This window comes from Garra rufa, chromosome 21, assembly GCF_049309525.1.
Source record: "Garra rufa chromosome 21, GarRuf1.0, whole genome shotgun sequence".
In the NCBI taxonomy this organism is placed as follows: domain Eukaryota; kingdom Metazoa; phylum Chordata; class Actinopteri; order Cypriniformes; family Cyprinidae; genus Garra; species Garra rufa.
Window position 1 is genome coordinate 30,840,207 of NC_133381.1, and position 20,085 is coordinate 30,860,291.

The 20,085-nt window shown below is 39.0% G+C and overlaps 1 protein-coding gene across 2 annotated transcripts in view; it reads right to left on the minus strand.

Moving 5' to 3' along the window:
- Positions 1-2,318: 2,318 nt before the first annotated feature.
- The window catches only part of LOC141295881 (60 kDa lysophospholipase-like), a 33,787-nt gene continuing 16,020 nt past the window's right edge, over positions 2,319-20,085 (minus strand). Inside the window, exons 7-18 of one of the 2 annotated variants that reach the window (XR_012341153.1) lie at positions 13,022-13,134; positions 12,666-12,851; positions 12,476-12,589; positions 11,994-12,131; positions 11,187-11,273; positions 7,742-7,905; positions 6,512-6,598; positions 5,095-5,194; positions 4,812-4,877; positions 3,381-3,460; positions 3,266-3,289; positions 2,319-2,925 (exon numbers count right to left, since the gene is read on the minus strand). Coding sequence is in view for 1 of the 2 variants with exons in the window: in XM_073827161.1 (XP_073683262.1) it covers positions 3,419-3,460; positions 4,812-4,877; positions 5,095-5,194; positions 6,512-6,598; positions 7,742-7,905; positions 11,187-11,273; positions 11,994-12,131; positions 12,476-12,589; positions 12,666-12,851; positions 13,022-13,134 (1,097 nt within the window). In the remaining variant the exon portion in view is untranslated. The remainder of the gene's footprint in view (positions 2,926-3,265; positions 3,290-3,380; positions 3,461-4,811; positions 4,878-5,094; positions 5,195-6,511; positions 6,599-7,741; positions 7,906-11,186; positions 11,274-11,993; positions 12,132-12,475; positions 12,590-12,665; positions 12,852-13,021; positions 13,135-20,085) is intronic. The other variant, XM_073827161.1, reaches the window with a different exon arrangement.

A 20,085-nucleotide genomic window follows, 5' to 3' on the forward strand; every position in this document is an offset into this window, starting at 1 on the left:
ATATATATATATATATATATATATATATATATATATTATTTATTTTTTTTTTATTTTTTTTTGTATGCCTCCTTTGGCCTTGGTAAGAGCTTACATTCTTGCTGACATTGTTTTAATGCACTTTCCACAGTCTCTGTACTGTACATTCAAATGCAATCTTTGTGCAATCTATCTTTGAATCCATTCAATCCCAAAAATAATTATGTTTTAGCATTAGAAGATCTTACACATACTGGTGGATTAACATTAAAAATTATTTTGGTAATCACTTAGTTTGGGGCAGCTGTGGTACAAACCTTACACTGGGTGCTGGTCCAATAAATTTGTCAACCACAGTCAGGCATGGGCAGTATTTCAAAAACATGTATTTGAAATACAAAATACTATTTTGTATTTAAATACATTTAATCTTTAGTATTTTTTTATTTTCAAAATACATAAATTACTTTTTGCCAATCAACCACTTTATTAGACTGCTGATTTCCAACAAGTATACAAAATACCAAATACAAAAATATAAGATAAAATGTAATTACATACAAAATACATTTGATTATACTGTAAAAACACTCAATACACACAAATGCACTCATTGTCACATGGGGGCTTGAATTTTTGTTATTATGCAAAAGGGGGGCCCTGCATAAAAAGTTTGGGAACCACTGCATTAACCTGTCTTTATTAGTTGGTTTGTGTTCTTGGTACAGTGTCCGACTACACACCTTGTGTGTGCGTGTGTTAATACCATTCCTGTTTGTGAATTGCCCTACCTGTGGAATGTTAGCATTTGCTTCAACTTCATGTTGTGCCTTCCTACACGCACTGTGACATCGGTCTTTTTTAGCAGTGAGGTCAGCTCACTAGTCAGTGTTTAACACTCTTCACTATATCAGTGCAAGCAGTAATACCTCACATGTGCAGTCAAACCTATATAGTAATGAAAGTGAAAAGTCGTGACGTATTGTCAAGTATGGTCACCCATACTCGAAATTGGTCCTCTGCATTTAACCCATCTAAGTAAGAAGTGAGAAACACACACACACACACACACACCGGAGCAGTGGGCAGCCATTGCTCCAGCGCCTGGGGAGCAACTGGGGTTCAGTGCCTTGCTCAAGGGCACTTCAGTCATGGTATTGAAAGTTGGAAAAAGCACTGTTCATTCACAATCCTCACCTTCAATTCCTGCCGGTGTGGGAATTGAACCGGGAACCTTTGGGTTACAAGCCCAACTCTCTCACCATTAGGCCATGGCTCTTACCCAGTGTCTTTACTGTTACCGTTTCTTTTTTCTTAAATAAAGTTAAACCATTTTTTTTTTTTTATTAAGTTTGGTCCATAATTTGTCCCATTGTTTAATAAGTTGCATCAAAAAATGTATAAACTTGAGGTTTGAGTTAAAGGGTTTGTTTACTTTAAAAAATGCACCTTGTGTAGATAAATAGTGATTTTTTTAATGATAAATATTAGTTCATTATTTTCAACCATGAAACCAACAATTTCTTTAAAATAAACACTTGCCTGAGAGGAAAATAAAGGAATTTGTTGACATATGTTAAAACATGCTTTTTAAAAGACTTATGAGTTTTGGTAACAGGACTGAGAAAAATCCATCCATCTTCCACTTAAAGATTCTGTGAAAAATTAAATAAAGTTATCTTTGAAAAAATGGAAGAGTTTTGGAAGCAAATGGTACCCATTTAGCTTTAGAGTTATTGAAACTATTTTTTTCAACAGTTGTAATATTAGATTTTTTTTTTGTGCACCAGCACTATAACTTTGTTAAAAAAAAAAAATTGAGTGTTAAAGTTTCAACCTCCTGCACTCAGTGCTCAAAGACTTGATGACCAAACCTGAGAAGAAATGATGTCAACCCAAGGACCTCACCTCAGATGATGCCAACCATAAAACAACATACAAAACTACCAAATTTTGCAATAAGTTTGATCCCAACATATAATCATTGCTGGTAATAGTGTTCACTGTCTGTCTGATTACACGTCATTAACTAACTGCATAATTTTTTAGTGTACATTTCTGCTGTATGGACATAAGCTTGACAAAGTCACCACTGATAAGCTACTACTAAATATAGGCCCAATCCCATTTCTACCCCTTACCCCTACCTTCTTGTTTTCACGTTTACGTGAAGGATAAGAGGTAGGTAAAGGGTATAAAATATGATTGGGATTGGGCCTAAATTATCTGTAAACAGACTTGAGTCTGAGTCATTTCTTCTTTTGTCGTGTGACGTCACAATCATGACAACTATGAATAAGAAACAGATTTACAGAAGAACAACTCTCAAAACAAGGAAAAACACTGATATCCCTTTAATATGCATTTTAGTTTACAATCAGTGATTTAGTTACTCACATAATAATTAACTATTTTACTTTTTTGCATCTCTGTAAATATGGTGCATAAAACCAACCTTGTGCTTTTTAAATAATTTCACATTAAGATTCACAGCAGATTCAGTATGTGAACACATAAAGAACACTGGATTGAAGGAATAATAGCTAGTAGTTCCGATGACTTCAAAGATTTATAATCATTCTACACTGAAAAAATAAACACATCACATTGAAATTATGACATTTTCTGACATTAGCAGCTACAGTATCTGTACTGTAATATAGTCTGAATAATGTGCTTGTGCATAAATAGTATATATATATATATATATATATATATATATATATATCTATATATATATATATCTATATATATATATATATATATATGGGTGTTTTACAGTCACAAAACCACATCATAATACATTAATATCTTATTGTTTACTTATTAGAGGGACAAACCTAAAATATATGTATTGAGCTCTTTATGTTTTAAGAGGATGTTTGTCCAAGTATGGGAATTAATAGCAGGAAGTGACAGAAAGTAGGACTTGATATATTCGCCATTCTGGAGAAAAGAGAGAAAGACAATATTGTAAGCAAACTTTTACACTTTTCATGGAAATTAAAGGAGTAATGCAATGTTTTATTTGCAAAATGCAAATTGCAGTGTTAACATTGATCACTTCATGGAATTATTTGGATACACCTGTTAATGTTTAACAATTGTCCAATATATTTTTTGGAAACTTTCATGCATTTTTCAACACTATTCTCTGTTCTGTCCAGACCAACCTGTCCATCTGTGAAATATTAATCATGACTCTAACTTATTCACAATCACAGCATAAACTACAACTGTACCTGAACAGTTACACATGCACCACACAGCTAAACACACAATTTACCTCCTCATTCTCTTTATATAGTGGCTGCAAAAAAGACAATGTATTTTTTGTTAAATTAAAGCTCCTTAAAAACTTACAAAACAATCATGCCACAAAGATTGAACTGTCACATTACCTGGCATGCCTTTATCAGTGGGTGTTTGACAAGCACTTCTATGTCACAATGCAGCATTTGCTATCATGAAGACGTGTTTGCTGTATATATGAGAGAGATAAAGAGAGAGATTTCACATGAAATATGAAATATGTGTTATAATTTTACTCTGAGTAAAAGAAATTAAACTACTTTTACCTCAGTACTCTCTATCTGATGCAGAAAAGTGAAAATCTCAGTTAATAGACCAATAAATAAATAAATAAATCAAGCTTAGTTATTCCGAAACATACATCTTAAATGTTGTACAGTATGTTCAAAATACTTGTTAAAGCAGGGGTCTCCAAACTCGGTCCTGTGGGGCCAATGTCCAGCAGACTTTAGCTCCTACCTTAATTAAAAACACTTGAACCAGCTAACCACAGTCTAAGCCCCTACTAGAAACTTCCAGGCAGGTGTGATGAGGCAAGGTGGAGCTAAACTCTGCATGACACCAGCCCTGACCAGAATAAAAATTTCCTGATACTTTAATCACCCCCATGTCATCCAAGATGTTCATGTCTTTCTTTCTTTAGTCAGAAACAAATTAATTTTTTTGAAGAAAAAAAAAAATTGAGATTTTTCTTCATATAGTGGACCTCAATAAGAGCTAATGGATTTAAGTCCAAATTGCCGTTTCAGTGCAGCTTTAAAGGGCTCTACACAATCCCAGCTGAGAAATAAGGGTAATGATCTCTCATTTTCTAAAAAAAAAAAAAAAAAAAATTGTGTATGCTTTTTACCCATTGGATCCCGCTATATGAAGAAAAATTCGGGAATGTTTTCATCAAAAACCTTCATTTATTTTTGACTGAAGAAAGAAAGCCATAAATATTTTGGATGACATGTGGGTGAGTAAGCTATCAGGAAATGTTTTAATCTGGAAATTAACCAATCTTTTAATATGTATCAATCTGTCGAAGAACAGGCATATACAGTACATTTCAGTTGATAAAATTATTTTAGGGAGCTGATATACATAACTTACATTAGTAAGGTCTAAGCTATATAAATATTTCAGATAGCATATTAGCATTTATGCATGAAGCTTTAACAAAATACATGCATTTCTAATAATTCATGTCAATCCACAGAACCATTTGAAACAAACTACTCAAGGTACAACTTAAAAAATACATACAAAACTACAAATATATGTGTTACATAGTTTAGAAAAATATGAAGTAAAAAGTGTTTTTTTTTATTATAAATTATTTACATTTTTGTTTAGTTTTTGTGCAATTTCATCATCAATTTATTAGTATCATTCTCTTTAGTAGTATCATCCTATAGTATCATTCTAGTATCAATCACACCACTTAAAATGTTGCACTTTTTGTATTTTAGAATGAATTAAAAGATATAGAGAAAAGTGACATATCAGTGCCTCATTAATGAGTAAATGTTCCCTACCTGAGTTTGGGACTCAGTAGCCTGCTTTAAGAACGTAACAACGCCCTTATTTTTTGCATCTTTTGCCTGAAGGTGAGATAAATCCATTCATGAAAAATTACAGGAAGCATTTCTGACATTTATTAATATTATTACATTGCTTTGACAACACTTAGATTTTTTTGTTTTACCCAATGCAACAGTAACTCATTTCATCCAGCAAAATGAATGAAATTGTCACTGATGGCATCAAATGTTTGGTTATAGTTCTGTATTACACACACAGATAGGTCCATTAACTTACCACTTTAATGGGTGTCTTTCCATCATAACGAGTCATGGTCAGATCAACCCCAGCTGATTTCCAAATCTTTAATCCGTCCAAGTCACCACTCGCTGCAAGTCTGTAATACACATTAGAATCTCTAAATGTGCAATTATAACACAGTAAGTTCTTGAACGGACGACTACCAGTTCTGTTATGTGTTATAGAGCCCTGCACGGGCCTTAAATCTAAGCCCTAGCCCGGCCCTGGCCCGAGACGCACAGGCTGTAGCCCTGCCCTTGTCCAACAGCTTATCAAAATTTTTGGCCCGAGTCCGACCCAAAGCCTGTCTTTTTTCCACCAAACAGCTTATACTGTGACAGCCATTAAAATAGACCAGATTTGTATTTAATAGATTTTCGTTTCGTTTTTTTTATCAGAATAATTTAGTTTTTTTTGTTTGTTTGTTTGTTTGTTTGTTTTTTAAATGTAAGTTTTAGTTGTTTAAGTGACATTGATATCCAAGCGGTATGTGGTCCACAGTGAGTTAACTCAATTTAATGTCTAAATCAACACTTGACTAGTCTACAATGCAATACACAGATATAAAACAAACATCAATATCACAATGTTAGATTTAAAGTTTATTATCACCATCTCAGAACAAAGGCATTTCGGACAAAAATAGAGTGCAGGGCAGCCAGCTCTGCTCCGCAAAACCGGAACATGCAAAGTCGCAGTGGTAAAGTAAACAAATAATAAACTAATATATAAAGAAAAAATAATAATATAGAAAACTTCAAAAATACAACTTTACCTCTGAAAATAGCTGTTCTTCTTATTTACATCTAATGAAAAAAGCAGATCCCAAACGAAAGGCGAGACATTTTGGCTACAGCCTAAAGAACAGTCTCTTAAGGGCATCGTGCAGAAAAAGCACAGCATCCGCAGTGGAAGGTTTTAACCCAGTCCTCCTTTCCACTATAATTCTTCCAGCTGTGCTAAAGGCACGTTCGCTGCTGCTGCTTGCGGGGGTACTTAAAAACATGCGAGCAAGTCTAGAAAGATGTGGTAGCATGGTCTCTTGTTGTTTTCACCAGCACAGCACATCTCTGCCATCACGTTCCATGTTGGGATTTAGACGCAAGTAAATCTGTACTTCATCTGTATCCTCCTCCTCCTGCTCCACAGTGTTTAATATGTATAATATCATATTTAAATATTAAACTTTTTAAAAAGTTTTTCCTAAAGCAGGCGCGAAGCCCCATATGCGTGCGAGCTATGACGTGAAAACTGTCCCGAAGCCCGGCCCTAGGGGCATAAAAAAGTCGGGCCCCGACGGGCTCAGCCTCAAATGCAGGACTCTAATGTGTTAAGAACATCTGATCAAGTTGCTGTGTTCTCACATTTATAAAATCAATAAGAAAAGGAGGGAATGAGTGTTGGTACATCAGACCTGCACAACTCTGTTCCAGCATCCTTTATTTCATCCTGGGAAAAGTGAGCTCTATTCTCCCTCAGCAATTGAACAACATCCGTATGCCTACAGACAGAAAAGTGACACATAGAGACATGTGACCCTGGACCACAAAACCAGTCTTAGGTAACATGAGTATATTTGTAGCAATTGCCAAAAATACATATGTACCTGTATGGGTCAAAATTATAGATTTTTCTTATATGCCAAAAATCATAAGGATATTAGATCATGTTCCATAAAGATAATTTATAAATTTTCTACCATAAATATATCAAAACTTAATTTTTATTTAATGATATGCATTGCTAATAACAGCTTTAAAGGCAATTTCTCTCTCTTTTTTTTTTTTTTGCACCCTCAGATATCAGATTTTCAAATCATTGTATCTCGGCCAAATACTGTTCTATCCTAACAAACCATACATCAATGGAAAGCTTATTTACAACTTTCAGATGATGTATAAATCTCAATTTTACAAAATTGACCATTATGACTGGTTTTGTGGTCCAGGGTCACTTATAAGTCTAAAATATGGTTTATTGACTTCACCTTTCAATTCTCAATATAACTTAAACAGAAACAGTAAGTGATATTGTTTTGGTGAGTAAATGCTATCCAAACTATAATCAGCTATATTATAAGTCACATTTAGCATTGCTTTTTCCCTTCTGTCTGTCTTCTTTCTCTTCCAAAAACTGTACCTAAGGTTACCCTAACCCTAGATCAGCTAGGGAATGAGAGCTGCATCTGAAAACTCTATGGGAATGCCTTCAGTAAGACCACGCTCTGAACACGTGTAATCAGTACAACGGAGAAACGAGATGTCACAGGTGCGGGTGGGTGACGTAAGACCAGGAAGCGATAAAAGCATGTGGGGCGTATGCGACCGGCAGCTTCTAATTTGAGAAGCAGCTATACGCAAGACGCCGGAAGTATGGCTCGAGACACCACTTTTCCGTTCCATAGGGGAACTAGGATTATATACGTAACCTTAGGTACAGTTCCCCAGCGGGAACTCAAGCTGCTCAAGTGAACAAATGGGTCCAATTGTGGATGTCAATGGGACTAGGTTACCAACATTTTTCAAAATATATTATTTTATGTTCTACAGAAGAAAGAAATTCATAATCAGTTTGGAATGACCTGAGAGTGAGTTAATGATGACAGAATTTTCATTATGGGTAGTCTACTTTAAATCATTCTTACCTTAAGCGAACAGCATTGTGAAGAGGTGAGTCACCAAAGCGATCTTTGGCATGGACAGTGGCCCCTTTACCTAGAAGATACTCCACTACATTCAGATGCCCCTCACATGTGGCGATGTGAAGGGGAGTGCGGCCATCATAATCGGCATTGCTCAAGTCAGCACCCTATATAGAAAGACATGAATCATGTAGTAAATTTTGCTTTCATCAACTTAGGGAGGTGAAATAGTGTAGTGATGGGTACTCGCGTCACAGATGATGTTATGATTCTTGGATTACGTGTCACTTAGGGTGTGGTTATGAGTACATCACATAAAAAAGACTGGTGGGATATCTAATTTGTAGAACCTCTCACTGTATTATCAACACAAGGAAGACACAAGTGTAGTAAAATAAATTTTATTAACAAAGATAGACAAGAGTAATCAACAACTACTAAATGAAAAATAAACGCATAAAATGCATAAAATGCAAGTGATTTATTTGGATGTTGCTATGTTGGAGCTATGTTATCTTATGGAAAGATAACTGTTGCTACTCTGAAACAAATAAGGTGAAGAACCTTATTATGCCTCAAACAAATAAATGTGCTATTATATGTTATCGACTGCAATCAGCTATATAACATCTACTGTAAATTAGAAAAATCATATACTGATAATACACAACAATGCCAAGGTCTCTGGAAGAGGTTTGGAAGTGATATATATGTTCTCTGTGGTTGAGTGAGCAGTCTGGTGGGGGCAAATTCTTCTGCTGGTCCACCAAAGGGTACCTATGATCTGGAACATGCAGATGTGGCCCTGCTGTAGGTGCTGAAGGCCCTTAGCTTGGAACACTCAAGCAAAAGTACCTGAAGTGAAGGTTTGCTCTCTGGAGCTTAACCTTGTTTCATATGTCTGTTTGTCTTCTGCCTCTCTGGGCTAGAGACTCAAAACTTGGTCAATACGCTTTGTCTCTCTCAGATGGAGACTCAGGACATGCTGCATCTGCATCTCTTTCCTCACAGGCCGGAGGCTCAGAACGTGGTCATATCTGTTGCTGCCTCAAAGCTGGAGACTCAAAGCGTGGAATGTTTCTGTCTTTCTGTACAGTAGACTCAGAATGGTGTTGTTTCTGTTGCTGCCTTCCCAGTAACAGGCCACAGACTCAGAACAAGTGTATATGTTGCTGCCTTCCTAGTAATGGGCCGCAGACTCAGAACGAATGTATCTGTTATTGCCTCACCGGATGGGAGACTCAGAACGAATGTATCTGTTGCTGCCTTCCCAGTAACAGGCCGCAGACTTAGAACTTGTGTAGTTGTTATTGCCTCACTGAATAGGAGACTCAGAACAGCTATCTGTTGCTGCCTTCCCTGTAACAGGCCGCAGACTCAGAACAGAGGTTGATCTGTTACTGTCTCTCTGGAGGGGAGACTCAGAATGGTGTCTGTTGCTGCCTTTCCTGTAACGGCCCGCCATCTCAGGACGGTGATGATCTATTGCAGTCCTTTCCTTGACAGGACTCAGACTTAGAACAAATGTATCTGTTATTGCCTCACCAGATGGGAGACTCAGAACAAGGTGTGTTTTTCGGAAGGGTACCTTTAGACCTTTCCAATGAGGAGAAGATTGCAGTTTGGCACTTCTTCATTTACGTGCTGTGATTGGCTGGTTCCATCAGAGCAGGGGGACATGGGGTGGCCCACCCTTCTTTCCTCTTGTGGAATTCATTTGCATAGTCCAAACACAAAGTTAGAAAAGTGTCATTAAAGTTTTTCTTTACAAACACAATCAGAAAACATTTTGCAATGTTATGAACACATTAAAGGGATAGTTTCCTTTTAAGTCCAAGCATGATGAGAAAAGACTGAACGGTCATGCATGCATTCATTTGTCCATTAATAGATGAGTTTGTGTAAGATGTTGCACTACACATCGCTGTCAGTGATGATACTTATTTCTCTGAATAAGTATAAGACTTGTGTTGTGGTTTGCAACAGTTCAAGGTTTAAAAACATAGTTATGAATGGATTTGGATGAATCTCCGTGATCTCTCTTTGTTTCACCCACTGCTGCTGTGTCTGGAGATCCAAAGGAATTTTTATGATCGTCACATGACCAAAACCTTGAGCAGAAACTGCATTTTTACCAATAGGAAGTTCTGTACTTTCCGACCTTTTCTGTCTTCTTTTTGCCCTCTAAGAGGTGTCTGGCTGTTGTCCTAGCATCTTTATTTGATGGCGTTGAACAGTTTGCTTATGTTAGTCCACCAAGATCCAATCAAAATGTAGCAAACCTTTGTCCACTATTTTGGTCAGGGAGGGGCCCAATAATGTTCCATATTTTGTTTTATTACACTGAATTTGGTACTGTGAGCCAGGATAGCTGATTTGTCACCCTGTAGACCAAAACTGGTTGCCTACTGAAGTTACACAGGGTTAAACATTTAAATTGCATTTAATTTTATTAATTTGGGCTTTTTAGATGCTTTTTTCCAAAGTGATATACAATTGAGGAATACATCAAGGGTTCAATTGTCTAAATTAGTTAAAGATAAAGAATAAAGAAAAGTGGATGTAGTCAAATGTTGTCAAAAGAGAGGAATTTTAAGCTGTCGTTGAAAATTGTCAGGGACTCAGCATTCAGCTATGTTCGTGCGAATCATTCGTGATGCAGCTTCACCCACAGCAAAAGTGAGTATAAGGGTTTTTTATACATCTTTGCAAATGGCCTTTTTTAATAATGTTTAAATAATGTTTAATAATGTAAAGTTTTGCAGATAAACACAGCTAAATTTGGCTAAAGTAAACATTACAGCTCATCATCCCACTGCATAGAGAGGCGGGGCGATGACCCCTTTAAAAGAGTACAAAGACATTTTTATTGGTCATAATTTCTGGATAAAAATAGAATGTACATTGGACTGATGAGGCTTTCTAGAGTGCATGTGTCAACTGCCTGTGTTTGTACACATTATCAAATGGAGTATACTTTGAAGCTTTGTATACTTTGGCTGCTTGTTTGACTGTATGCTAGTAAATAAGTAAAAACCTGAAGTATACTTTAGACTTTAGATTGAAATCACTACATCGGTATCAATCATGGCCTCCTAATAATCCCCATCCACTGAATTGGATTTATCACTCTCTCCTCTCCACATATAGCAGGCACCGTTGTACTGTGGCTACTGTATACAGGCTGAGGAGAGACCCCCTGATATCATTAGCCCTGTTTTCACCGCAGGAACTTTACCTAAGAACTAGAGACATTGGGGCGTAAGTAAGGCACTCTGATTACCTGTACAGCCCCTTTATATGGAGTTTAATTATTTTACATTTGATTATAGTTTACAGTTAATTACTAACTTTTCATTAACTCACAAACCCCCTGCAGTTCTCTTATAAAACCAATTCCTGCTCTAATGAATGTGTGCAGAACTGTGCATAGGTATTAATATCTTACCAGTTCCCTTAAAGCCTCTAAAGCATCAATGTCTCCGATCCTAGCAGCAGCACAGGCCAGACTGGGCTTTAGTGCATCTTCAAGTTCCTGTGGACATTAGTAATAATATAGCTGATCATAACTGTTCATCAGCCTCTTCTCCTTCTTAGTATTCGATCATATAGAGCTACAGTATACAAACTTGCAAACTGGGTGGGAATTCAATATGAATGAATCTTGCCTTCTTGATAGCATTATATGTTTGCATACAAGATCTGCATTTTTAGCACCTTCATTACTATTATTTCTTATTACCTTTATACTTTTATTAATTATGTTAATGAGGTTAAAGCCCAAATATTTTGTAATTAACATAGTTTATGGGGCTATAAACTGAGAAATAAAATTTCCATTGATCTTTTAAAATATATCAGGTCAATATACTATAAAAACATTAACTAAGTTTCAGAACTCAAAACTTGTTCAATCCCCCTTGTAGTAGAAGAAGAAACACCAGACAGAAACACAGGAGTACTCCATTATCAATTAAATATTTACTGTCTTATAATTTGCGTGTGTGTAATGTTTTTATCAGCATTTATTAAAAATATCCATTAAGATAAGTCTTGTGTTCTACAAATGGGTATGGTTAGATAATGTTAGTTCTTTAGTATGTTGTTATGTTCAGCATCAAGTTCAAACAAGATCTTTTGCCACTCAGTCTGGCTGAAGACCTGGTGGGCAAGCGACGTCAATGCATACTCTCTATATTGCACACCCCTCAAATGTTTGTACCGCAAGACATTGTTTGAAACAGAGAAACTTTACCTCTTTACAGCTAATGTTGAGGAACCTGAATGACCCGATTGACCAGGCAATGCCCTGAATAAGGCTACTGTCACTGAGAGAATGCTCTGCTCCTCCTGAGTCAGCCACCATCTCACCACGCAGATTGCAACTCAGCATCTTATGAACAAATAACAGGTTTAATTAATAATTAATTTAAAACAAATGTCTTGCAGTTTGTCAAAAGAAAACCTTATTAACATGTCTGGATGTTAGTTAGAACAAAATACACTAAAATATCAGTTTCTAAAATATTGGCCTGTTTATTGTGAGGCAAAGTTAGTTCAGATTGCAAACTCTAATGGGGTGACTACCATTAGTTGACTACCACTACCACCATTAGTTAATATTTTTTTGTAAAAGAATAAAAACATTTTACCTTGAAGAATAAATGTAAATAATTTAATAACTAACAATATGTCATATGTGTTTTCAATTTATTTTTAAGAAACAGATTTGCATACCTTTTTCTTCTCTTCTATACTGAGATCTTGTTTAGCCAGCACATAAGAGAGTTTTGAAAAAGCAGCTTCTGAGGTCATATCAAACCCAGGAACCACACCAGCTTTACTCAGAGCCTGAGAGAAAACATTAAATAATTACACACTCCAGGAAAACACCCACATGCGGCCTTTCCCAAACAAACACCCATACCTGGCCAGTGGCGTATGAAGTTGTGACTGTCCCCCTGAGACACCGAGTGCAGTTGATTATAATGAGTCCTCTCTCAGTTGCGTTACGGATCTCATTCAGCAGGTCATCGCGGTTGTCTGGGGCGTTACCACTGCCATACGTCTCCAATACGATCCCCTCCATAGGAGGCTGCAAGAAGGCCCTGACCTGATGAAAGCATAGATATCATGTAAACATCTGAAACCTCTTATGTTTGGAATAGTTAATTCAAAACTTATGTCATAAATTGTAAAATAATGAACCTGTTCATGTGCTGAGTGAAGAGATTTATGAAAAACATGTAGCAAATTAAGACAGACATTACCACACAGCCTTACCGTATCAGCAGTGATTCCTGGAAAGAGTCGCAGGACACCCACATTATGATTCATTTGTGTGTTGAAAGCAAATTTGGCGGTTGTATTGGCTTTCCACACAGTATTCCAGTTAACTAAAGAGTAAGAAATAAAGCTTAATACTTAAAATAACATATCTGAATAAAACTAATAACACAACAACAGCATCACTGATAAAGGAGTTTGCATAAAATTTCAAGCGGTGTCCCACAATATAACATACTTATCAGCTTTATTGCCAAGTATGCTTGCGCATACAAGGAATTTGTTTCAGTGTCATTAGCTTCCAGTACACAGAGACAACAACAACAGCACACAGACAATAAAAATAAGATGACAATAAGAAAATACACATACGTAAATACAAATAGACAAAAAATTAGCAAAATAAATTGAGAAATAAATAAGTGGTATGTACAGTTGTGCTATAGATTATACAATGGAATTGGATAGTACAGAAGATCCTGGGATGTATTAGGGTGGAGGTGATGGCAGAGTGATCAGATTATTGCACATATTTTTATTGCACTATGGGAGGAACATTTTAACTGTTCATAAGGTGGATTTTTTTTTGTCGATGTGAGTGTCCCACTTCAGGTCCTGGGAGATAAAAGATCCCAGGAACTTGAATGTCTCCACTGTAACCACAGTACTGTCCATGATGGTGAGTGAGGAAAGTGCAGGGGGGTTCCTCCTGAAGTCCACTATCATCTTTACAGTTTTGAGCTTGTTCAGCTCCAGGTTGTTGTGACTGCACAAGACAGCCAGCTCTTTAACCTCCTGTCTGTAGGCAAACTTGTCACCGTACTGCATGAGGCCGATAAGTATGGTGTCCTCTGTAAGCTTCAGGAGCTTGACAGAGGGGTCTTTAGAGGTGCAACTGTGGTGCAGAGGGAGAAGAACAGTGGGGAGAGAACACAACCTTGAGGGGCACCAGTGTTGGTGGTGCAGCTGCTTGACATTAATTTTCCCAGTCTCACCAGCTGTTGCCTATCTGTCAGAAAACTGGTGATCCATTGACCAAATTTTCGGGCTAGGAACCGAAAATTGGTTTAGTTTGGATTGGAGGAGTGAAGGAATGATGGTGTTGAAGGCCGAAATACAAGAACAGGATCCTCACACAAGTCCCTGGCCTGTCTAGATGCTGCAGGATGAAGTGCAAGCCAATGTTCACCACATCATCCACTGACCTGCTTGCTCGATAAGCAAACTGCAGAGGTCCCAGTCAGGGTCCAGTGATGTCCTTCAGATAAGCCAGAACCAGTTTTTCAAATGACTTCATGACCACAGACATTAGCGCCACAGGGCTGTAGTAGTTAAGTCCTGTTATCTTGGGTTTTTTTGAAACGGTGGAGTGATGGAGTGTTTGAAGCAGGCCGGGACTTCACACAACTCCAGAGAACTGTTGAAGATCTTTGAAAAGTTGGGGGCCAGTTCATCAGCACAGGTTTTAAGACAGGCTGGTGTCACACCATCTGGGCCTGGTGCCTTTCTTCTTTTGTTCTTTCTAAAGAGCTGGTGTACATCATCTTCACTGATTTGAAGTGAAGGAGGGGGGTAGGGATCGTCAGAATGGGTGTGGGGGGGGTTTCAAATATACAATAATTTATAAAGTTATATAAAGTTTTATATTCAGCAAGTTGTTGATTCACCTCAGTGCTTGGGGATGGTGTCTTGTAGTATGTGATGGCTTTCAGACCTTTCCACACTGAACTTGGATCATTCGAAGTGAACTGATCTTCTAACCTTTTTGCATATATCCTTTTAGGCACTCTAATCTCTTTATTCAGTGTGTTCCTGGTCTGAATGTACAAGACTCTATCCCCTTTTCTGTAGGCATCCTCTTTGGCCTGACGAAGATGTCTGAGGTTTTCTGTAAACCATGGCTTATCATTGTTGTATGTTAAATAAGTTCTGGTAGGAATGCATATATCCTCACAGAAACTGATAAATAAAGTTACAGTCTCTGTGAGCTCGTCCAGATTGGTGGCAGCAGCTTCAAAAACACTCCAATCAGTCAAATAGAAACAGGATTGTAAGACCTGCTCTGTTTCGTCATCATCTCTTTATATTCTTAACTACAGATTTAACTACAGATTAAGCCATCTTAAACACTTAATAAACAGTTCTTTCTTACTTTTTATATATGTATTTATGAACTAATATCAATTGCAAGACAATATGAAATATTTGAACAAAAAAAGCTCATACTATACATTCACATACATCACATACAGTCACTTTTTGTGAATCCTGGTTCTATTCTCCCTCTGCTTTCCTGTGTTTTCCTTTTTTTTTTTTTTTTTTTTTTTTTTTGGATTGACTCTGTCACACCCCCATTTGACTGTTTGTGTTGGTTTCTCCCTCTTGTGCCCATATTTGGTTGTTCCTGTTCTCGTTATGTCTTTATTAGTAAACACCATCACCTGTCCATGTGTCTTTAATCTGTCTATATTAGTTGACTTCAGTTCAGTGTTTCCTGGCCCGATCTCAAGGTTACTTTGGTGTGTTTCCCTGACTCATGTGGATGCACCTGTTGTGGATTTAATTTAAAGGACTTGTTTTTGCATTTCGTCTTTGTGCACTTCCTTCAATACACACTCCCGTGACACTCATCATTTTATGACTTTTGCCTGTTACTTCGACTAGGATTGTGGATTACCCTTTAATAAACGACTGCACTTCTGTCCTTAGCCTTCTTGTTCCTGAGCGGTTCATGATGAAAGACTTCACCACCATGGATCCAGCAGTTAAGTTAGTCAGTCACGCCCAAGGCCGTAACCAGGGTTTGAAAATTAGTGAGGTCCGAAGTAAGGTGTTAAGAATTGTTCTCTAATAACACCCACAAATGCACTAATAAGGTCTGTTACCATGGTAAATTTGCACGTGTAATTGAAGAGTGTGCGCAAAGAGCACAGTATGATTGACAGGACTGGAAAGTTCGTTTTTTCTTTAGCTGAGGGAATTTTTATTTTATAACAAGTTATAAAAATAATGTTAGAATATTGACACTGACATAAATCTTGACAACATCTCATTTGACCGTAGATACTGAATGAGGCAAAAGCGTTTTTCTCAGGTACTGATAGAAGAGTCAACGTCTTTCAAAATAATAATAAAACGTTTTTGCGACCCACCATTTGAGAAACACTGCTTAATTAATGTTTTTTTGATGACTTAAAGTTAACTAAAGAGCATGAGATGTCTTCCTGCTGGCCAGTAACGTTAACATTATTTGGCATAGTAGCCTATTTCATTCTGTAACAAACAGATTTGTTTTATGCTATTGTTTTTGATAGTGTTATACATTTCTTTCAGATATTAACGATGATCACTGCGTTTGTCTTACCGATTGTGGTATCTTCCTGTCAGCAATTAAGTTACAGATTGTCTATAAACTTTTTTATGAATGTACAATGTTGCCAGGTATTGCTACAAAAAACAAGCAATTACAAAAAGAAAGAAAAAGATATCTGAAATAAGTTCAAAGCTTGTGTTTTGTAGATAAGATGTATCACTAACACGAACGTTCAACTTTCCACTTTATAAACGTCCCAAAGTGTCACACTAAATTGGAAAAACGAGTCAAAAAATAGGTATAATTGGTGGATCTGGCAACAAACGGAGGCTGAACCCGCGCTCTCACTCAACGCGCTCTCAAGCCCCGTTCACTGCGCTAGCTTCTCACAGCAACATGAATTGCAAACACTCATGTGATATGAGGTGGTTTAAACGGTTAAATAATCATTAAGAGAGCTTGACATTTTATTTTTGAATATAAAAAAATGACTGAGGTCCGGACCTCGGTGACCTCATAGCTGGCTACGGCCATGGTCACGCCAAGGTAATCATACGCTCGAGGAGGACATTCGGATTTTCCTGGACATTGCAAATGTTTCTATTATGTACTCATTGACTTTTTCTGTTACGTACTGAATTTCCCACTAAAGGACAAGTTAATCGGTGATGCACCAAACACCGAGCTCCAGTGGCCATGGAGCTTGGCATACCACAGTCACCAGCGTGATCAGTTCTAATGGTTGCTAATCCTGTATTCTCAGTATTTTTCAGTCCAGTCCTGAGCCTATCCACAAGATGACTGCTTTACCAGAGCCACCAGCCATTACGTCCCTGAATCCCTTGCTAGCCTTGTCACAGCCATGCAGGTGTCACGGATTGGCCAGGTTCTTCCACCACAATCACTCAGCGATCACGGTCACCTGAATTCTAACCAGTTACACCTGCACCTAATCAACCACGCTGCTACATAAGCACACACCACACACCAGTCATTGTCCGGGCTCGTTTATTCGAAGCGAACTCATAGTGCTTCTCTCAGCGAGTGCCACTATCTGAAACTTACCTGTTACTACTTACCTGTATCCCGTCTTGTTCCCAACTCTGTCCAGATCCTGTCTTCAACAGTGTGCGAGCCGTAAGCCTGTCAGTCCTGCCAACGGTGTGTGTGTGTGCCGTAAGTCATCCGATCCCTTGCCACAGAGTGTGTGGCATTCTGGAAATCTCCTCCCGTCGTTCCTGCAAGGAAAAGCATCATTATTCATCCACGGATTTCACTCACGGACTATTCATCTCTGAACTCTGTTACTTACCCACTTCAGCATCCAGACCCACGTACCACACTCTGCTGTTTAAATAAACCTCATTACCGTTACTCACCCTGTTGTCCGTCTGCTTCCCTAACAGTAAGCCCGGACCAATACAGTGAACAGCATGAGTGTTCAGGATCCCTTCCAGGAGCTGGTGGATTCCCTGAGGAAGGTGTTAGTAGCCTCTCCCACCATCACGCCTTTCGCACCTCTGGCACCATCACCACCGAGCACTTCTTCGGCTACCGTACATTCCAGTCCCATGGCCCGACCGGCGCCCTACTCTGGCGGGGCGGATGAGTGCAGTGGATTTTTATTACAATGCTCATTGATATTCACCATGCAACCTGCTTTATACCCCACAGATCAATCCAAGATCGCCTTCATTGTATCCCTTCTCACCGGACCAGCTCTCCAATGGGCCGACACGATCCTGACTCAAGCCGGACCGGCCACTCGTTCTGTCCAAGCATTCATCTCCCACTTTAAAGAAGTGTTTGGCCGATCGGATGGTGGAATATCAGCCAGTGAGCAGCACTATCATCTATCTCAAGGAATGATGTCCACTCAAGAATATGCACTTTGTTTTCGTACCTTAGCGGCCGCTAGTGGATGGAACGAGCGGTCGTTGCTGACCACCTACCGGCTCGGTCTCGAACCTACCCTTCGTCTACAACTGGCTGCGTTGGATGACACTATGGGACTCGAAAGATTCATACAGCAATCCCTCGGATGCTCAGATCGGATGCAATCCTATCAATCTCATGCTGACTCCCGGAATACTGCACTCCTCCATCCATCTGCACCCGCCAGCCCTCCAGAACCAGAACCAATGATCATCGAATCTGGTAGACTCACCGCAGCTGAGCGACAGAGGAGGCTGACCCGGGGTTTATGTTTGTACTGTGGAGCCAGCGGGCATGTTCGGCTGAACTGCCCACTCCGTCCTGTAAGAACTACGGTGAGTGTCATCCGTTCAGATGAAGAAAATATGTACCATCTCACCATCTGTGTTCAGTTAACCACCCCTACATCCTCTGTTTCAGTGCCTGCTCTCATCGACTCCGGGTCAGCAGGAAATTTCATCTCGGGGGCCCTCTGTCGTCAGCTCCAGCTCTGTACCAAAGCTTTGGTGAACGTCTATCAGATTCAACCCATAACCAACTCAGTCTCTGTACGACCACGTATTCAACGAAAATGCGAATCCATCTTACTTAAAATCGGAGTCCTACACAAGGAAAACGTTCAGCTACTGGTTCTGGAGGGTGCCAATATGGACATCATTCTGGGGCGCCCGTGGCTGGTGAAGCATGATCCCATCATCTCTTGGGGTGAAGTGACAAGATGGGGAAAGCGATGTTCATCAGAGTGTTTTCCAGATCTTCCACGTCCCATTCCAAAACCTGTTCCCGTTTATGTTACATCAGTCGAAAGTCCCTTGGAGAAACGATCTACGAAAATTCCCGACATTTACGCTTCATTCCAAGACATCTTCTGCCCCAAGAGAGCTTCCCAGCTACCACCTGACCGGTAAGATCTACCCGTTGTCGCTTCCAGAGACTAAGGCCATGGAGGAGTATGTTCAAAAAGCTCTCAGTCTAGGATATATTCGTCACTCTACATCTCCCGCAGCATCCAGTTTCTTTTTCGTGGCCAAGAAGGATGGAGGGCTGCGGCCATGCATAGATTATCGAACCCTTAATCAAGGCACCATTCCATTCAAATATCCCCTTCCTCTCGTCCCTGCGGCCTTCGAACAGCTCCGTACCGCTACCATATTCACAAAGCTGGATCTCCGCAGTGCCTACAATCTGGTGAGAATACGTGAGGGGGACGAATGGAAGACCGCTTTCGTGACTCCTACCGGCCATTATGAATATCTAGTAATGCCCTAGGGATTGGTCAACGCCCCCTCCGTGTTCCAAAACTTCATCCATGAAGTCCTCCGGGAGTTTCTCCATCAATTTGTGATCGTCTACATAGATGATATCCTTATTTACTCCCAGAGTAAGGCAGAACATCATCACCATGGTGCGGAGGTCCTCCACAAACTCAGAAAACACCAACTCTTCCTCAAAGCCGAGAAATGTTCCTTCCATCTCTCATCAGTCCAGTTCCTAGGATATGTCATTGACCGGTAGGGGGTCCGCATGGATGAGGGGAAGGTATCTGCAGTAACCAACTGGCCAGAACCCACCACAATCAAGGAACTTCAGAGATTTCTCGGTTTTGCAAACTTCTATAGACGTTTTATCCGAGGTTACAGTATCATCACCACTCCTCTCACCAATCTCCTCAAAGGTAAACCCAAAACCCTCGTCTGGACTCCCGAAGCTGCCGTAGCCTTCCATTCCCTCAAAACAGCCTTCACCAACGCACCACTCCTAACACATCCGGATCCCGAACTCCCTTTCGTAGTTGAGGTGGACGCCTCAACCT